This window comes from Cryptomeria japonica, chromosome 3 (genome assembly GCF_030272615.1).
Source record: "Cryptomeria japonica chromosome 3, Sugi_1.0, whole genome shotgun sequence".
NCBI lineage: Eukaryota > Viridiplantae > Streptophyta > Pinopsida > Cupressales > Cupressaceae > Cryptomeria > Cryptomeria japonica.
This window is the reverse complement of record NC_081407.1, coordinates 319,305,869-319,322,174: the sequence shown is the minus strand read 5'-3', so window position 1 is coordinate 319,322,174 and position 16,306 is coordinate 319,305,869. Positions and strand designations below refer to the sequence as shown.

Sequence of the window (16,306 nt, the reverse complement as noted above, 5' to 3'; positions counted from 1 at the left end):
AGATGAAACCAACTTGATGGGCCAGTGATTCGACCCTCTCCAGTCAAGAATCTCAGAACTTGTGGACCACCCCTCACCGATCCAAAAACAAGAAACCAGAAAATGATCCAATCGTTCAACAATCCAATTCTCTCCCACCCTCCTGTTGTTCTAAGTGAACAAACCATTGCTAGGCTTGACGTCAACAAGCTGCAACAAGGAAATATTATCCTGTAAAAGGAAAGAAGAAGGTTCCAACTGCATTACGCCCCCCTTCTTTTCACCCAACTCCAGGATGGCATTGAAGTCTCCTACCATAATCCAAGGATGAAAAGGGGCCAACCTTCGCATACCTGACACATGTAACCATAAGCTTTGCTTACCCTGAAAATCAGTGGGAGCATAGATATTCAAAAACAAGATGAATTCCCCAGTCTCAAGACTAGCCAGCACCCCGGATAAAGAGGATCTGGAAGCAACCCACCAGATAGGGCGAAACCTTAAAGGGTTCCAAAGACAGACCACCCCTCTCGAGGAACCAACTGCCCCAATACACTGACACTCGCCTCGCCCCCACAGCTTTGGTGCGAGACCCATCATACTATCCACAGTAAGTTTAGTTTCTTGCAAGAAAAGGACATCAGGTGAGTGATTCCTAATCATATCCCGAACAACTTTTTGTCTAGGGCCGCTGTTCAATCCCCTTACATTCCATGAGAGCACAATCATTTAAGAGGGTTGGAAAAGTGTGAATCCAAAGTCTTCACTGACCCTGACTCCACCAAATTCTCACCCATCAATTTGATCTTCTCTAGATCCTTCTTTCTGCCAACCTTTGAGCTCTTCTCTGAAACACTTTTCTTAATATCTCTCTGATGTAAACCCAGGTGAACAACTGACTTATTACTTTTAGCCCCAACCAATTCCAATTTCGAAGTTATCGGAGAACCCTCCCCCTCCGCTAAGTTCCTCTCAATAACAAGAGCCAGGCCCAACTGAGCCCCAACTGTCTGTTCCGTCTCCATCTGCAGGCTTCCAACCACTAGCAAGGCTTGGGAAGATTCCTCCATCACACTTTCCAGCACCCCTCCTGATGCATCCTGATCTAGAGGGATAAACCCTAGGTTAACTTCCTGATGGCTCAGGTCATCCAGGGCCTCAAATCTGTTAAAGGTATCCTCCTCACGTCTCTCCTGTAAGGGTCTCTTTTGTCCTCTGTTCCTGTTCTTTGTCTTAACTAGGATAGAACCATCAGCACCCTCCACCACACCTGACATGACAACTTTCCCTTTCTCAGCCCTATCAAGGCTCGGTTATGACTGTTGAGGTTGTCTCACTACCGGTTTGTATCTAGGGCACTTACGCTGTAAATGACCATACTCATGACACAGATGACAATGAAATGGTAAAGTCTTGTAATCTAGCTGTTGAACCCATGAGTAAGATCCTACACACATATCTATAGCATCTGGCAAGGGTTTACTAAGATCTACTTCAACACAGATACGTGCATAGGTCATTACCTTTTCTCCCCAGAGTTTGTGATGAGGATCCCACTGGCCTCCCAAGCAGAGCCGCGAGCATCTGTAGCACATCCTCTCAACAACATTCCATTGGAAGACGTGGTAACCGAACCCACACCAGAACTCTATTTGGGAGCTCCTCTGAAGGATTAAACCCCGCATGGCAAGGTTTGATGAATAATCCCACCTGGTTGTAAAAATACAGACCTCCTTCAAAGACCCTATTGCGATCCTCCATGCAGTTGAACATAACCATGAAATAGTTATTTGCCAGCAGCATGATCTCCATTTCCCCTTCCGGTGCCCATGTCCGTTGCGCCTAGTTTTCCAAAAATTGCAATGAAACCCTCATTCCCAAGAACTTGTAGTATAGCGAATGATTTGAAAAGTATTCAATGTCATCAGCTATGATCTTAGGAGGGATGATCAACTTCGGCCTCTCACTGCATCTCTCCAGGCAACCATTAACTTTCACCATGCGTGAGATACCAACCCTCCCAGAGCCTGAATCAGAAGAGAACAGGTTATTGTTAAACGTCTTTACATTCTGAAATGGGGGTTTTGAGCCCATCGCAGCACGAAAATCCATAGTTGGAACCGTCTGCGAGGCTTCCCCACCCAAGGTCACCATTGGGGCACACAAAAATTAAAAAAACCAAGGATACGGTCGAGGGCCCACACCCCAAGGTCTCCCCACGGGGCTTAGCACCCAAGGCTCCTCCCCTCACTCGCACCACCAAGGAACGAACCACCTAAAACCCCAAACTCCTGGGAAAGCTTCGGTCGCAGTAGCAGAACCCCACCCTCACACAACCCTCCCACCTCTTGGCAACCACCCCCACAACCACCACCGAGCCCTAGCACCTCCTTCCTCCTCCGTCTTCCCCCGATACCCAGCACTTCCCCTCCGCATGAACCCACACCAGCACCGCCTGCGAGCTAGGGCCGCGAAACCCTAGCTCGACCTCCTGCGTAGACCCGCATGAGCGCCATCGACCTCCGTTTCACATTTGTGCACACCACAAATGATTAAATAAAATTATAATATAATATAAAATTAAGATATAATATTTTTAATAAAATCAGTTTCAAAATAATTTGTTATAGTTACATTTTATTATTAAATATTGGATTCTATAATCTCTCTCTCTCTCTCTCTCTCACACACACACACACACACAATATCTATCTCTCCATCTCTCCCTCTTTCTATCTCTATCTCTCTCCCTCTTTCTATCTCTCTACTTCTCTGTCTTCTCTCTATTTCTCTATCTCCCCCTCCCTCCATTTCTTTACTATTTATATAGCTCTCTGCCTCTCTATCTCTTTATCCATATCTTACACACACCCCCTATTTCTCTCTCCCCATATCTATCTCGCTCACTCTCACACACACTCCCTATTTCTCCCTCTATGTCTCATCCATGGTCCCTCTCTCTCTCTCTCTCTCTCTCTCTCTCTCTCTCTCTCTCTCTCTCTCTCTCTCTCTCTCTCTCTTCTTCCATCTCTCCTACTCTCTTTTTATACAGTTCTCCCTCTAGCTCTCTCTATCTCTATATCATTTTGTATCTATCTCTCCATCTCCCTCTCTATAATTATCCCCCTCTTTCTATCTTTATTTATCCTTCTCTCTCTTCCTATTTCTTTCCATCTCTCTCTTACCCCTTCAATATTTCTTGTGTTGCATATGTCTCTCACTTTTACTCTCCATCTCTCCTTATCACTCCCTCTTTCTATATCTCTCCAATACTCTCTTCTCTCTCTATCTTGTTCACTCCTGCTTCCTCACTCACATACACACACTCCCTATTTCTCCCTCCATATCTCTATCTCTTTATATTTCCCCCACCCTCTCACTCTTGCCCCTTTATTTGTATCTCCCTATGTCTCTTCCTCCTCTCTATTTATTATTCATCACTCCATGAGCTCTTACTTTAGATTTCTTTATCTCTTTGTTTCTCTTTCACCTCTTGCTCCTCTCTTTATCCATAACTCTCTCAAGTACCACTCCATCTATTGAGCCATCTTCCCCTCTTTCTATCCATATCTTTCTCTACCTTCCTATATTGCTATATCTATCCCTCTCTCCCTCTCCCTCTCCCACTCCATATATATGCAAATATTTCTATCCATATCTTTCTCTACCTCCCTATATTGCTATATCTATCCCTCTCTCCCTCTCCCTCTCCCACTCCATATATATGCAAATATTTCTCCCTCCCTCTATTTATCTTTCCTCTTCATCTCTATTTCTCTATCTCTACTTCTCTATTTTTTGTGTGTTCTCTCCACATCTCTCCCTCTCCTCTTCCTTCATATCTCTCTATCTCATCCTCTTTAACTATCCCTCTATATCTCTATCTCTTTCTCTACCTCTCTCTATCCCTCTATCAAATTCTCTCCCTCTTCCTCTCTCCAAATATCTTCATCTAATTCAAAGGTTTTCTTTCAATCATGTTTGAATCTTTCTAAGTGGACAAATAGTTGATTTGAATTTACCACTTCTCCATTTAGACCATTTTTGCACAATTGTTGAATGACCTACAAATTGACCTCATGTGATCCACAAATGTATACAAATAATAGAACAAATTATTCCTAATCGACCTTCAAGAATCTCTTCAGTGTACCCATTGCACACCAAGGTGCGATTGCTAGTTAATAATTAAGTTTAAGACTAATTTTATTATTAATTATGATCATATAGATTTTATAATTAAATTAGGGTTACATCCATTAAAAAATGTATATATAAAATTAATGTACTTATCTATAATGTAGTTATCTTTATCTATAATGTTTATATTATATTATACTTATTAATATTATTTTCTTAAAGTGAGAATTATAGTTAATATTAAAAAATTATAATTTAAATAATAATAATTGAAAGTTATAATAATTAAGAATTATAATAAATATTTTTATTAGAATACTATAAAGACAAATACTCGTCACTATGTACATTTGTTTAATTTGAAATTAAAATCTACATTACACTCATTTTTTTTCGAATATACTTATCCCATCACATAATAATGAAATCATAATATTATAGATACTAAACTAATCATTATTTGTAATTTCTATTTATCTAATTTTCTTTTATTAAATCTATTTATTCCATCACATCAGATCATATCATTATAAGTACTAAACAAATTATGATTTGAATTTCTATTTATAATTTTTTTTACTTTTATAAAAATCCACTTATCCCATCACATGAGACCATAACTCGTAACATTATAGGTAGGTACTAAACTAATCATGATTTGTAATTTCTATTTATAACTCAATAAAATAATATATCTCTTGATTTGTAGATTGCAAGCCAAAAGAATTCACGCTCTTTACTCAACCTCTAAAACCCGACGTCTGAAAAGAAATCCCTCGAACATTTAACAACCTCCTAAAGTCTGGTACTGCTCATTCACTAGAAAAACGCTCCCACTCCGATCGTGCGGATCGAGTATCTCTATTTGCAGAAGCTTTTCTCAGAGATAGAAAGGAGGAGGATTTGTGCTTCAAATTGATAGTAGCTACGATGCCTACAGGTATTTATTTCTCTTTTAATGTCTTTTAATAAACTTTAGTTGACGGTTTTGACTGCCCTAGCTTTTGACGCCACGGGAATTGTATTTGTAAGGAGGGACGGATATCCTTTTCATTCGATATGCCCTAAATCCACAGTTCTACGATAGAGTTAAGGGATTCCCTTAATTCATAAGCTTGAGGTTTACACATTTATAAGGGCAGACCAGAGGTTTTTCTGCCTCACCATCACGTTCTCTTGGCATGTTAAGAATTGAAAATTAGTTGGTTGGTAGCTTTTTGTTTTTAAACGTGGAGATATTTTTACCAGAGGGCTTGCAATATGTAATGCTAAAACCAGAATACTTATGTTAATGTTGATGTTATATGTGTCGCGGCGATTCCTTTTAGTCTAAGAGGTGGTCTACGCCTACTACAGACTCAAGTTATTATAATCTTCCTTGCAAAGTAAAGGTCATGGCCATTGTACAGAGATCTCGGACTTATTTAGTATATCACAGACTTGGACTTGCCAAAACACTCAGCAAAGAGTTATAATGGCTCAGAAAAACAAATAACTATACATTTTAATGTTAATTCATTTATATACTTAATTCTTATCCATATAATCTTAGCCCATCTACAAAATGTAAATTATCCCATATTATTATATATGCCGCTCCAACAAGGAAGAGAATCACTGATGTTCGGGGCATTTTAGTAATATGAAAAATGTCATACATAATCGTGCCTTTATGTTTTTTACTATCAACATGTAAGAACCTTTTTAAAATTTTGCGTTCTCCAAAAATAAGAAACTCCGAGCAGAGCAAAGGAGCCTGCAAGTGAGATATACAGAGGAAATGTAACTGAAAATCTTGTATTTCAGTTACTGAAACAAGGTGTACCGGCAAAAACAAGCTGCAAAAGCCATGTTATATGTATTAAATTTTCAGGTGATGGTAAGTAGATTCTGCACTCAGTGAATAACCCTAACTGCAAATTAGCTTAAAATGAAATCTCCAATTATAACAGCAGATTGGAGTACACTTATCTACAAACATATGCTGCTGAATATATGCACAATTTTTTTTAAAGAATCAAAATTTTCAAATCTGCATCTATCTTCTGACTGAAACTAAAAGAATTACACTGCATTGGTTCAACACTCAAATATGCACTGTCTGCTCTCTCTATATATCTAATTTCAGTTGTGTGCCCTTCATCTCTTTTTCTCTAGGTTTTACAATGAAAACCCCCATCTCAGTGGAGCACCCAGGCTTGAAGAAGAAGAAGTAAAAAAAAAACACTAAAGCCAGAATCGCCCTGTTTTAAAGTAAGAAAGACAACTTCTCTTAGAATTTAGAATTCAACCTAAATATAAGAAAAAACAAACATCATGCTCTTAAAAACAGAAGAGAGATTTAGAAAAAGTTTAAAAAAAACTGAATGTGCCCTGCTGATGGAGAACAACTGCCAAGCATCAAACTATAGAAAAGATAGCGCTCCTTTGTAATCCACTCTCTCTCTCTCAATATCCTTAACTTCCCTTTTGCCAGTGGCTTTTTCAAAATATCACCAACTTTCAAATCTCAGGGAACATACTTAAGAATCACTACTCCCTCTGAAGTTTGTCTTTGAGGAAACAGAATTGGATGTCTACATGCTTTTAGCAATTGTGTAACACTAGATTCTTAGAGAGCTTGATACAAGTCTAGTTGAAATAAATAGCTTCTGGATTTGATTGTGCGCTGTCATAATACACAATTGTTGGCTCCAACATCTCATTAATGACTGTTGCAATCAATTTGTGAAGCTAGATAACATTGCAACTAGTAGAAGAAGCTGCGACGCATTCTAACTCTGTTGAACTCAATGCCACTGCTGTCTGCTGCCTATTGAACTAAAATATCATGACTAATCCCAAGATGAAACAAAATTATGAAGTGCTTTTCCTAGCATTAGCATCACTTGCCCAGTTTGAATTCACAAAGCCATGTGACCTCAACTCTCTTTCTCCAACATACCTTAATCAATAATGAATTTAGCCCTTCAAGTATCAGAGCATATACTTTGCAATGACCCAGTGAATTTACCTTAGCTCAACTGTGAAGTAGTTGAGTGTATTCATGGCAAAGAAAATATTTGATTGAGTTGACTAAATACATGAGGGAACCTATCAACTTCTTTCATGCCAAAAGATTTATAAAATTTGATTACGTATTTATGGTTAACTTCAGATTCAAAACTATTGGAGCAGGTTGGAGCTCACAGTACATTATCAAAAATCATTTTAGAGTCAATGTTGTGTGCTTCTCATGACCAAGGAAGATCTCACATCTATCCTAATACATCCCAACACTTAGATAATAGTTCACAAAGCCAGTTTCCTTAATATTAAATTTGTAGGTAAACTCCTCTTTGCACTATGTAACGAACTTCTGTTCTCACCACTACCTATAAGAACAAGATCATCCATATACAAGATCAGATTGATCAAAGAGATGGTAGAGGTTTGGATTTGACTAGTTTTGATGAAGCCCAAATTCAATTAAGTACTCATCAAATTGTGATTATCAAGCATGTGGTGCTTGCTTCAAGCTTTACAGGGCCTTTTGAACTAGCATGCATGGGCTCTTGTCCATGTGCTTCAGACCACTTGGGTTGATATACACTTTTTCATTAATCTTGCGATTGAGAAAAGTTTTCTTACATCGGCTTGATATAAATACCAACATAAACAACATACAAGAGCATAGTTAGCTTGATAGAAGTTTATCTCACCATTGAATCAAAGATCTTGTCATAATCAACTTGTTGTCCCTAAGAGAACCCTCATGGAATGAATCTGGCCTTGTGCTTTTTAACTTTTCTTTTTGCCACATGTTTGACATTGTACAACCACTTGGAATTAATGACCAACTTCCCTTTTGGGCTGGCACAATCTTCCAAACATCGTTAGGCATAATGGAGTGCTAGTCCTCTTCTGTGGCAGCTTGCCACATCTACTTTGAATTTGTCTCCTTCAAAGTGGAAGGTTTTGTGTCAATGATGGAAGACATCAATGAAACATGACTCAAAAACGTGCTAGCGGGATAACTCACCTAAAAAGAAATCTTTGGTGCTCCTACTTGCTCTCTTGCCTCTTGTAATGTTTGAGGAAGTCACCCAGACTTCTAGGCTGTACAAGAAGGTAATGAAGTATTTGGCCTTGTATTTAAAATTAGCTTAACTACACGTGGTACCGCTGTACTCTGTGCATTAGTATTTGGGAGAATGAGGACAACAACTTGATCTCACTCAACCTCCATTGGAGGCTCTTGTGAAATAGAGAACCAAGAAACCTCATCAATCATCATGTTTTGATTCACTACCATATTTTGTTGTGATGAAACATTGACTTTGTATGCCTTGGAGGACTTGTTGTATCACAGAAACACACTTGTCAAGTAGGAGTCTTCAAGGTTCATCCTCTTCTCCTCTGCACATGTATGTAAAAAGAACTCCCAAACACCCAAAAATAAAAGGCACCCACTTTCTTTCTTTCTCCCATGAAAGCTTCTATTGGAGTGTTTGTCCTTCAGTCACATATGCCTATTTAGAATGTAAACAATGCAGCTGCATGCCTCTACCCAAATAAACATGGGCAAATCTAAGTCATTTATCATGGCCTTTGATGTCTCAACTCTCTATGATGGACCTATTCTTTTTCTTTGCAACCCCGTTTTGTTGAGGGTTGGACAATACAATCAACTCCCTCTTGATCGCTGCATCTGCAAAAAACATCAAAGTCCTTGGAGTTATATTTGTCTCCATTGTTAGACCTCAAAACCTTATTTTTTCTGCCTATCTGATTTTTACAAGAGCTTGGAACTCTCAGAACTCCCCAAAGGCCTCATATTTTGTCTTCATTAGGTAATCCAAGTTTTCCTAGAGGAATTATCTGTAAACAAACATAGTAAATGTTACCTGACAACGATGTTGCTTACATAGGTCCACACACAATTGAATGAATTGGATCAAGAATCCCTCTCAATTTGTGCTCTCTACTCGGGAAATCAATCTTGGTATGCTTGTTGAATGTGCAACCCTTGCACATTCGTGTCTTTTCTATCTTGACATTTGACAATCCCTGCACCATGTCCTTCAAGGAGAGGCAATGCTCCATGATGTAGGTTACCAAATCTCTTGTGCCAAAGCTCCCACAATTGGTTATCGTCATGTATCAGGGATCCATGTTTGATTGGATCAACAAGCAACTAATTAAGGCAACCCTCTCACATACAGTTGGCCAAAACTTAACTAGGATCCTCACTGCGATCATTGATACTAACTCACCGATTGTTAAAATCAGCCAAAACACCCAATAGCTATCATGGCTGAAACTAAAAGCAAGTTCTTAGTCAAACCAGCAACATATAAGACTTAGAACATCATGTATATTTTATTTTTTAAATTGTGTTTTGCAACATGTCACATCCTTGTATTGTGCAATCAATTTTAACTTCTTACAACTAATACCTATCTATGCATCAGAAGGGCACCCACAAATATTGTTAACTTTGACAAAAATTACAGATGGAAGACTATGATAGAGACCAAAGGGCACTGGCCAACACTCCAAACATGAGCCATCAGCATAAATGCCATGATATTATTATCTTTGAACTTTGTGTACTTAGCTCTTACTTGTTTGTTTTCAATCTGAGTGGACTTGACAGTGAAAAACTTATGGCGAAGGGTTTACATCCACTGCATTATGGTTGCACCAATGATACCTCTTTAAAGTGAGTATGGGGTGGTTTTATAGGCCATAAGCTGTGCAGCAGTCTAAGCATCATTTGGTACACATATTGCTAGCCATCATGGACCTTAAGATGGCCTTTCCTTTTCTTTGTGCTTCTGTATCTCATTTATTTTTAGTTTTACCAAACTTAACTGTTGGAATTATTTGTATGAATATCAATGAACTAGATCACATAGCAGGGTTTGCTATTGTACATGCTTGAATCGTCAGTTAGAGACTAGGGTACATAAACTAAATTACCAAGTCTTGAAATATCACCACACTCTAGATATCAAATAATAGCATATATATTAAATTTTTAATTATTATAAGCATTGGACATTGAGATGTGTCTTCAATGTTTTTTATATTTTATTTTCATGATTATGCATAAATTTTGTAGGCATATAGTTTTGTACCTTTTTCCTAGAACCATTTTTGAAAATTTGGACTTTGACAATCTCTCTCTTCTTGTGTCAACCAAAATTCTTGAACCTTATATCATAGTTTCTACAACTAAAAATGACCATACTAACATTGTTCTTTGTCAAGGCCTTTTGGTGCATTAACCTCCCAATTTGGGATGGGGGTGGGCCACCTCAAGTTTCTGTGTGTCCTTCTTTTGGTTGCTTCATTATTCATCCCGTAAACCTCCTTTGTAGCCTTTGATCCCTTTTCTCCTCCTTTGTACCTGTTGTTTACCCATTATTGTTGCTCCCTTATTTGACAAACATCACTTGTTTGGCAGGTAACGTATTGCATCACTGGTGGTGATGTATTACATCATTGGTCAGGTTGATGTTTTTGATAAAGGGGAAAAACAGGTTTTGAAGGGACCCTGAAACCCTATATAAAATGCTGGTCAAAAGAGAAACATGAGAGGAACACTAGCAACCAAAGAGCCAACTAACCAATGGGTTTTGAAGGGACCCCAAAACCCTATACAAAAAGCTGGAACAAAAGATTAACAATAGCAAACCACCAACAGAGAGAGATACCCAAAAGCTGACAACAAAAAAGCAACAGCTTCCCAGGGGCAGAAAACAGGACAGCATCAAAACAGAAAAGCACCAAAAAAACACAGCCTTATGAGCCCTTTGAGGCTTCAGCAACTTTGATCTACTGTTAAAACTGACCGAAGAGCCGCTTCTTTCTCTGCTGGTATGAGTGCTGGGGCCTGCAATATCAACATTCTTCCCTTCCCTTTCTTTAATGTGGTCCTCATAGAGGGATTTCAGTTTCTCAGACAGGATGAGGATGCCTTCAGCACTATTCTGAATGGAACAATGGCTATGACAACCCTTTCAAGGTTGTTATTGATGTTGGGAATGCCCTTCTCCAAAGCCTCCATTTTGCCTTTCATGTTGAGTTTCCAATTCTCCAAATGCTGGGGGTTGACTTCTCCACTCGCCCCCCAATTATCAGTTTTGGATAACTCCTCCCATCTCTTCATAATTATTTCCTCTTTATTGTTGGTATTCGTTAGAGGTCCACCTCATTTCTTTTGGATAATCTCCATTCTCATATTTATACAATTATGTGAAAATCAGATTCACTGGTAAAATATCTTGTTACAAAGATCGGAAAACTTCAAATCGATGTCAGTGGAAGTGATATTGAGTGTTTCGATGAAATGCTCATACGAGCATGGGAGACTCTTCAGAGTAATGACCACCATATCTTCTTCCTCCATTTTTCGACCAATAGCTTCCAGCTGGTCGTGAATATCCTTGATCTTTGTCAGATGTTCCTGAAGAGATGTTTTCTCATCCATCAGGATCGTGAAGAGCATATTCTTAAGAAAGAATGCTCTGCTCTTGTCAGAGGTTTCATGAAGACTCTTCAAATGATGCCATATTTCCTTTGTAGTTTTGTCGGAGGGTGCCTGAGGTAGTTGCTCATCGGTAACAGAGAGTTTGAGGAGCATGACGGCTTCCCGGTTGCGCTCATCCCATTTGTCTTGATTTTTTCCGGCAGTGTTTGGATGTTGAGACGTGCCTAGAACAACTACATCAATACATCGGTACTCAAAAATCGTCAACATACGTTGCTTCTAGGTGTTGTAGTTGCGACCATTGAACTTTTGGCTGCTTTCGAGCATAATGTTCATCAACGATGCCATCACGTACCCGAAGGTCGAACTGGTGAAGGGACGAATGCACAAAAACCAAAGGGTTTATAGAAACAAATTCTGCAAGTCAGATTCAGAGGCAGAAACTGAAACCCTGACATGGTTTTCGAGGCAGAAATTTTTCGGAAGACCCGAAAAAATCTGATGACAACCCTGTTCAGATCTCGAAAAACCCACAAAGATTTTGTAAATAATTTTTTTTTCTGACTTGAAATGAAGGAAATAATTTCAAAACCCTAGCACAGTTTTCGAGGTAAAATTTTCGACTAACCTAGAAAAATCCAACGAAGACCCAGAAAGAATCTGCAATCAGAATATTTTTTCTGAAAATGAAGGGTCAAATCCGCAAACACAAAAAATGAGGCACGGAAAACAATGCACCCAGAAAATCTGACAACCCAGTTGAGCTCTTGAAAAACCCACAACGATTCTGCAACCGGAATTTTTTTTTGCCTTGAAACAAAGGGTCAAAACCCTAGGCGAAAAAAAGTCTGCAGACCTAGTTGAGGTTTCGAAAAACCTACCAATAATTAGCAATCATAATACAATTTCGACTTGAACTGAAGGGTCAAAACCCTAGTCGAATGCGTAGAAACTCTAGGCGAAAAAAAAATCTGCAGACCCAGAAAAATCTGACGGTGACCCAGTCGAGATTTTGAAAAACCTACCAAGAATTTGCGATTGAAAAAAAAATTCGCCTTGAAACAAAGGGTCAAAACCCTAGGCGAAGTTGCAGAAACCCTAGGTCGTTAAAAAACGTGCAGATTTTCTGAGGAAAACATGTTCCGTGACCTAGCTCTGATACCATGTGAAAATCAGATTCACTGGTAAAATATCTTGTTACAAAGATCGGAAAACTTCAAATCGACGTCAATGGAAGTAATATTGAGTGTTTCGATCTTTGTAACAAGATATTTTACCAGCGAATCTGATTTTCACAAATTAAACTTGACAAAAAACCATTTAGTGATTCTTTGTTGCGAGTTCATTGCCTCCTAACCAAATTCAACACCTCTTTAACATCTTTATCAAAAGACACCATAGGGGAAGAATCCTTGGGGATAGCCACACTTGGTTCAGGCACATCCCTTGCCACCTCGAAAACCATACCAAAATGAACATCCCCCTTATGGACAACATTTCTAACCATATAGGGATTGTTTCCAATTCCCTCTTTGACTTGCTTCTCCTTAACATTTCCCTTTTTCTTATCACCCTTCTGGGCCAAGGGCTTAGAAATCTTCTGGTAATCCTTACTGTGATCTGTTTCTGAGCTCTCATCACCCTTAACCTCTTCCCCTTTGCTTGCGTATCCATCGTTATCTTGCTAAGGGGTCTCCAGAATGCTTTTTCCCTTTTTATTAGAGTTGGGTGAGGGGTCCTCCTTACATTTCCTTTTAGAAGTGGGGTAGGAGATTCCTCCCTAATGATCTCCACCAATTTTTTCAGGTTCACCTCCTCCTCCTAGTCCTTAATAGATTCAGAAACGCACTCGAAAAGGAATCCTTGTTAGATGAAATAGTGTTTCTGGGCCTCTTCAGTTTTTTGGCCGATTTAGCATGCAGGGATTTGCTAGGGGGTTAGGGCTTTCAGATCAACAATGAGCAAAGTGAGGCCTTCATGAATAATAGGCAGATTAGAGTTCTTATATTGTCAACTATATTTAGCTTTGAATTTTTAGGGTTGGAAACTCTATATATGTTTACTTTCACCATTTTTGAAAGAAGAAATAACTTATCTACTATACTCACTTTCGTATATATATTTAGAGGTTATAGGAAGGAGTACTTAAAACAAAGAAAGACAAATAGCCAGGGGAGGACATTATAAAATTAATGGGGTAGTGATTCACCTTTGATGTATGTCATGTCTCTAGAGTTTTCTTAGCGTGGTCTACTAGGATTTCTTCTATATGCCTAAATTTCACCTACAAACAGTTTTCCACAAGTGTATAAGCCAAGGACGAAGGTAAACTCTCTTTCATATGTGTAGGTCTCTTTTCTCATTGTATGCTTATTCATTATTGAATGCTCGTTACTTTATTGCCATGCCCAATATTTAGCATCTAGTTTGTTTTTCCTTACCATATTGTCCTCCATTTAGCCTTGGGGTTAACCATCCTTTACATTGCTATCTTTTACACTGATATCTTCCATGCTTCAGTTTTCAAACTGTGCATTCAAAACACTGAGTAGAATCTCATTATAAAGTATAGGCCTGACTTGGGACCATACATCCAATCAGACATGGATTTCCTCCTTATCACCAACCACAAAGAAACCTATATATTCATTTGTAAGTTTGAGGCTAAAGCCAAGTAGACGAATAAGAAAGAAGAGTCCAAGTCTCAAGGCAAATTGCAAACAAGAAACATCAAGGTTGGAACTGCTTTTTCCATGGTTAAAGCAGATCAAGTGTGCACTGTCCTTATGTTTGCCACAATTAAACTACTCTAGGTGTGGAACAAGTCCAACCTTGCTTGGTTTATGGTGTCTTATGCTGCATATTTTTAGTAAATGGCCATATATTCAGGGAAAAAAAGGTGTCACCACATTGTCTAAATAAAGTCAACCGTGAAAACCAAAAAATCAGGTTTTAAAGTGCCTAAATTTGAAGGTTGTATGCAGTTAATGTGACATTGAGATTTGAAGATCTTTACCAAATTTTTCCTGGTTGTGTTCTATTTCTAGTGGAGGAGAGCCTATTTTTTTAAACTGTTTCATTTCTATTATTTGTTTAGGACTAAATTTGTTTTTAAGTTCCGTTCGTTCTTTTTTTTTCTGCAACCTTTTTAAGTGTTTTGCTTTAAAGCTTGCTTTTTGGAATAAAACAAGATTATTTCAAAGTCTTAAAGTTTCAGCATTTGTAACCTATAAATAAGTGCTTTTAAGCACATCATGGGAATGATAATTGTCACTACGCTTATGCTGCCAAAACTATTGTTGAACCCATGTTTGTAATTTCATGGATTGGATTGAATGTGAATACTAAGTGTTTGTAATGATGTCATTTTATTTATCTGGGTTGTAACTTTGCGTGCAAACAAGTTGTTTAATCTTTAAAATTCTGTGTTCATATATTTATTATTCAGTTGGTCTCGATTTTAGCCAGTTGGAAGGGTTTTTTGTGTGCTTAGATTAGTTGTTTTGTTCTCCAATAACTGTAAGTTGTAACTCTCACTTGCAAGGTACATGTATCCGAAGCAAAAACAATTGCAAGGAGTTATTTCCTTTATCCAGATACCTTCAAGGAATATTGGAAAGTGTGCATATTTGTATATCTTGCCTATAGTTTTTAGACCAGGGCCAGATTAGCTTAGGTTTATGTTAGTTTATTTGCCAAGAAACTTCGCCTTTGAATTTGAAAAGTGGTTTTACCTCATACATTGTTCTGTTTTTTGTTGTTTTGCAAAAGACAAATTACAATGCTAATAGGCTTTCATAAAACGATTACAAATTTCATATTTGTTACATATTGATTTACTTAATTTAACCATAGAACTTTTTGATTTTTGTGGGATTTGACTCATGCATGATTATAATCTATTTCAAGTTGACCTCCATAGGTTGTGATTTACACTAATAATATTTTATTTCCTCATGTATTTTGGTAATAATTACAGGGCAAGTGGATCCACTTAGCACACAAGAATCTCTAAGCATTTGTTGGTAGGAGGAACTATGCTGAATGTAATTATTGCTTTGGGATTTTCACCCTCTAGATCTTCTCCCCATTGGCAAAGTTTATGAAGCATGTAGTGGCATATGAGCCACCCTTTTCTAGCAGTTTTAAGCTCTATGTGATTGACCCAATTACAGCCCAATCATGTTTGTATTGGTTGTTGAAGACTTTCACGTGTATTTTAATTTATGTGTGACTTGACTTTTGTTTGTTTTTAAGTTATCTCCATCTGATCTCCTTGATTTGTTTTTTCTTTGATTGGTAAATTGAGGGCTCTACTGGGATCCTCTCCCTTAAAACAGAAGGAAAAAACTATTATAAAGAGAAAAACCAATAAGGTATTATCAATCAACCTAACAGAATTGAAGACTCAGAAAAAAAACAACCTAAATATGCTGATCCATAAAAAATTATCACAACTTCCTCAATGGTCAATACCTAAATACTATCTGCCAAACAAATAAGACAGTATACTCCAACCTGCAACACAGAGAAAGACATCCCAATCCCAAAAGCATTTCCTTGCAATGGCCAATCTCCTTCTCTTGTGGGATAAGAGCGCCTCCATTTTCCAAGTAATTCCTTTGCTGATTTCTTCCAGTGCTTCTATCTGCAATTTTCAACTTTGGTTTTATACCCTCTTTGTTTCTTAGGTTTATCAGCGTAGAGAAC

At 38.1% G+C, this 16,306-nt stretch overlaps 1 protein-coding gene across 2 annotated transcripts in view; it reads left to right on the top strand.

Moving 5' to 3' along the window:
• The first annotated feature begins 4,828 nt into the window (after nt 1–4,828).
• LOC131035948 (ubiquitin carboxyl-terminal hydrolase 6) overlaps nt 4,829–16,306 on the top strand; it is a 59,302-nt gene continuing 47,824 nt past the window's right edge. For both annotated transcript variants that reach the window (XM_057967731.1, XM_057967730.1), the window contains exon 1: nt 4,829–5,059. In XM_057967731.1, the coding sequence (XP_057823714.1) occupies nt 5,050–5,059 (10 nt within the window). In that variant the 5' untranslated portion in view covers nt 4,829–5,049. The remainder of the gene's footprint in view (nt 5,060–16,306) is intronic.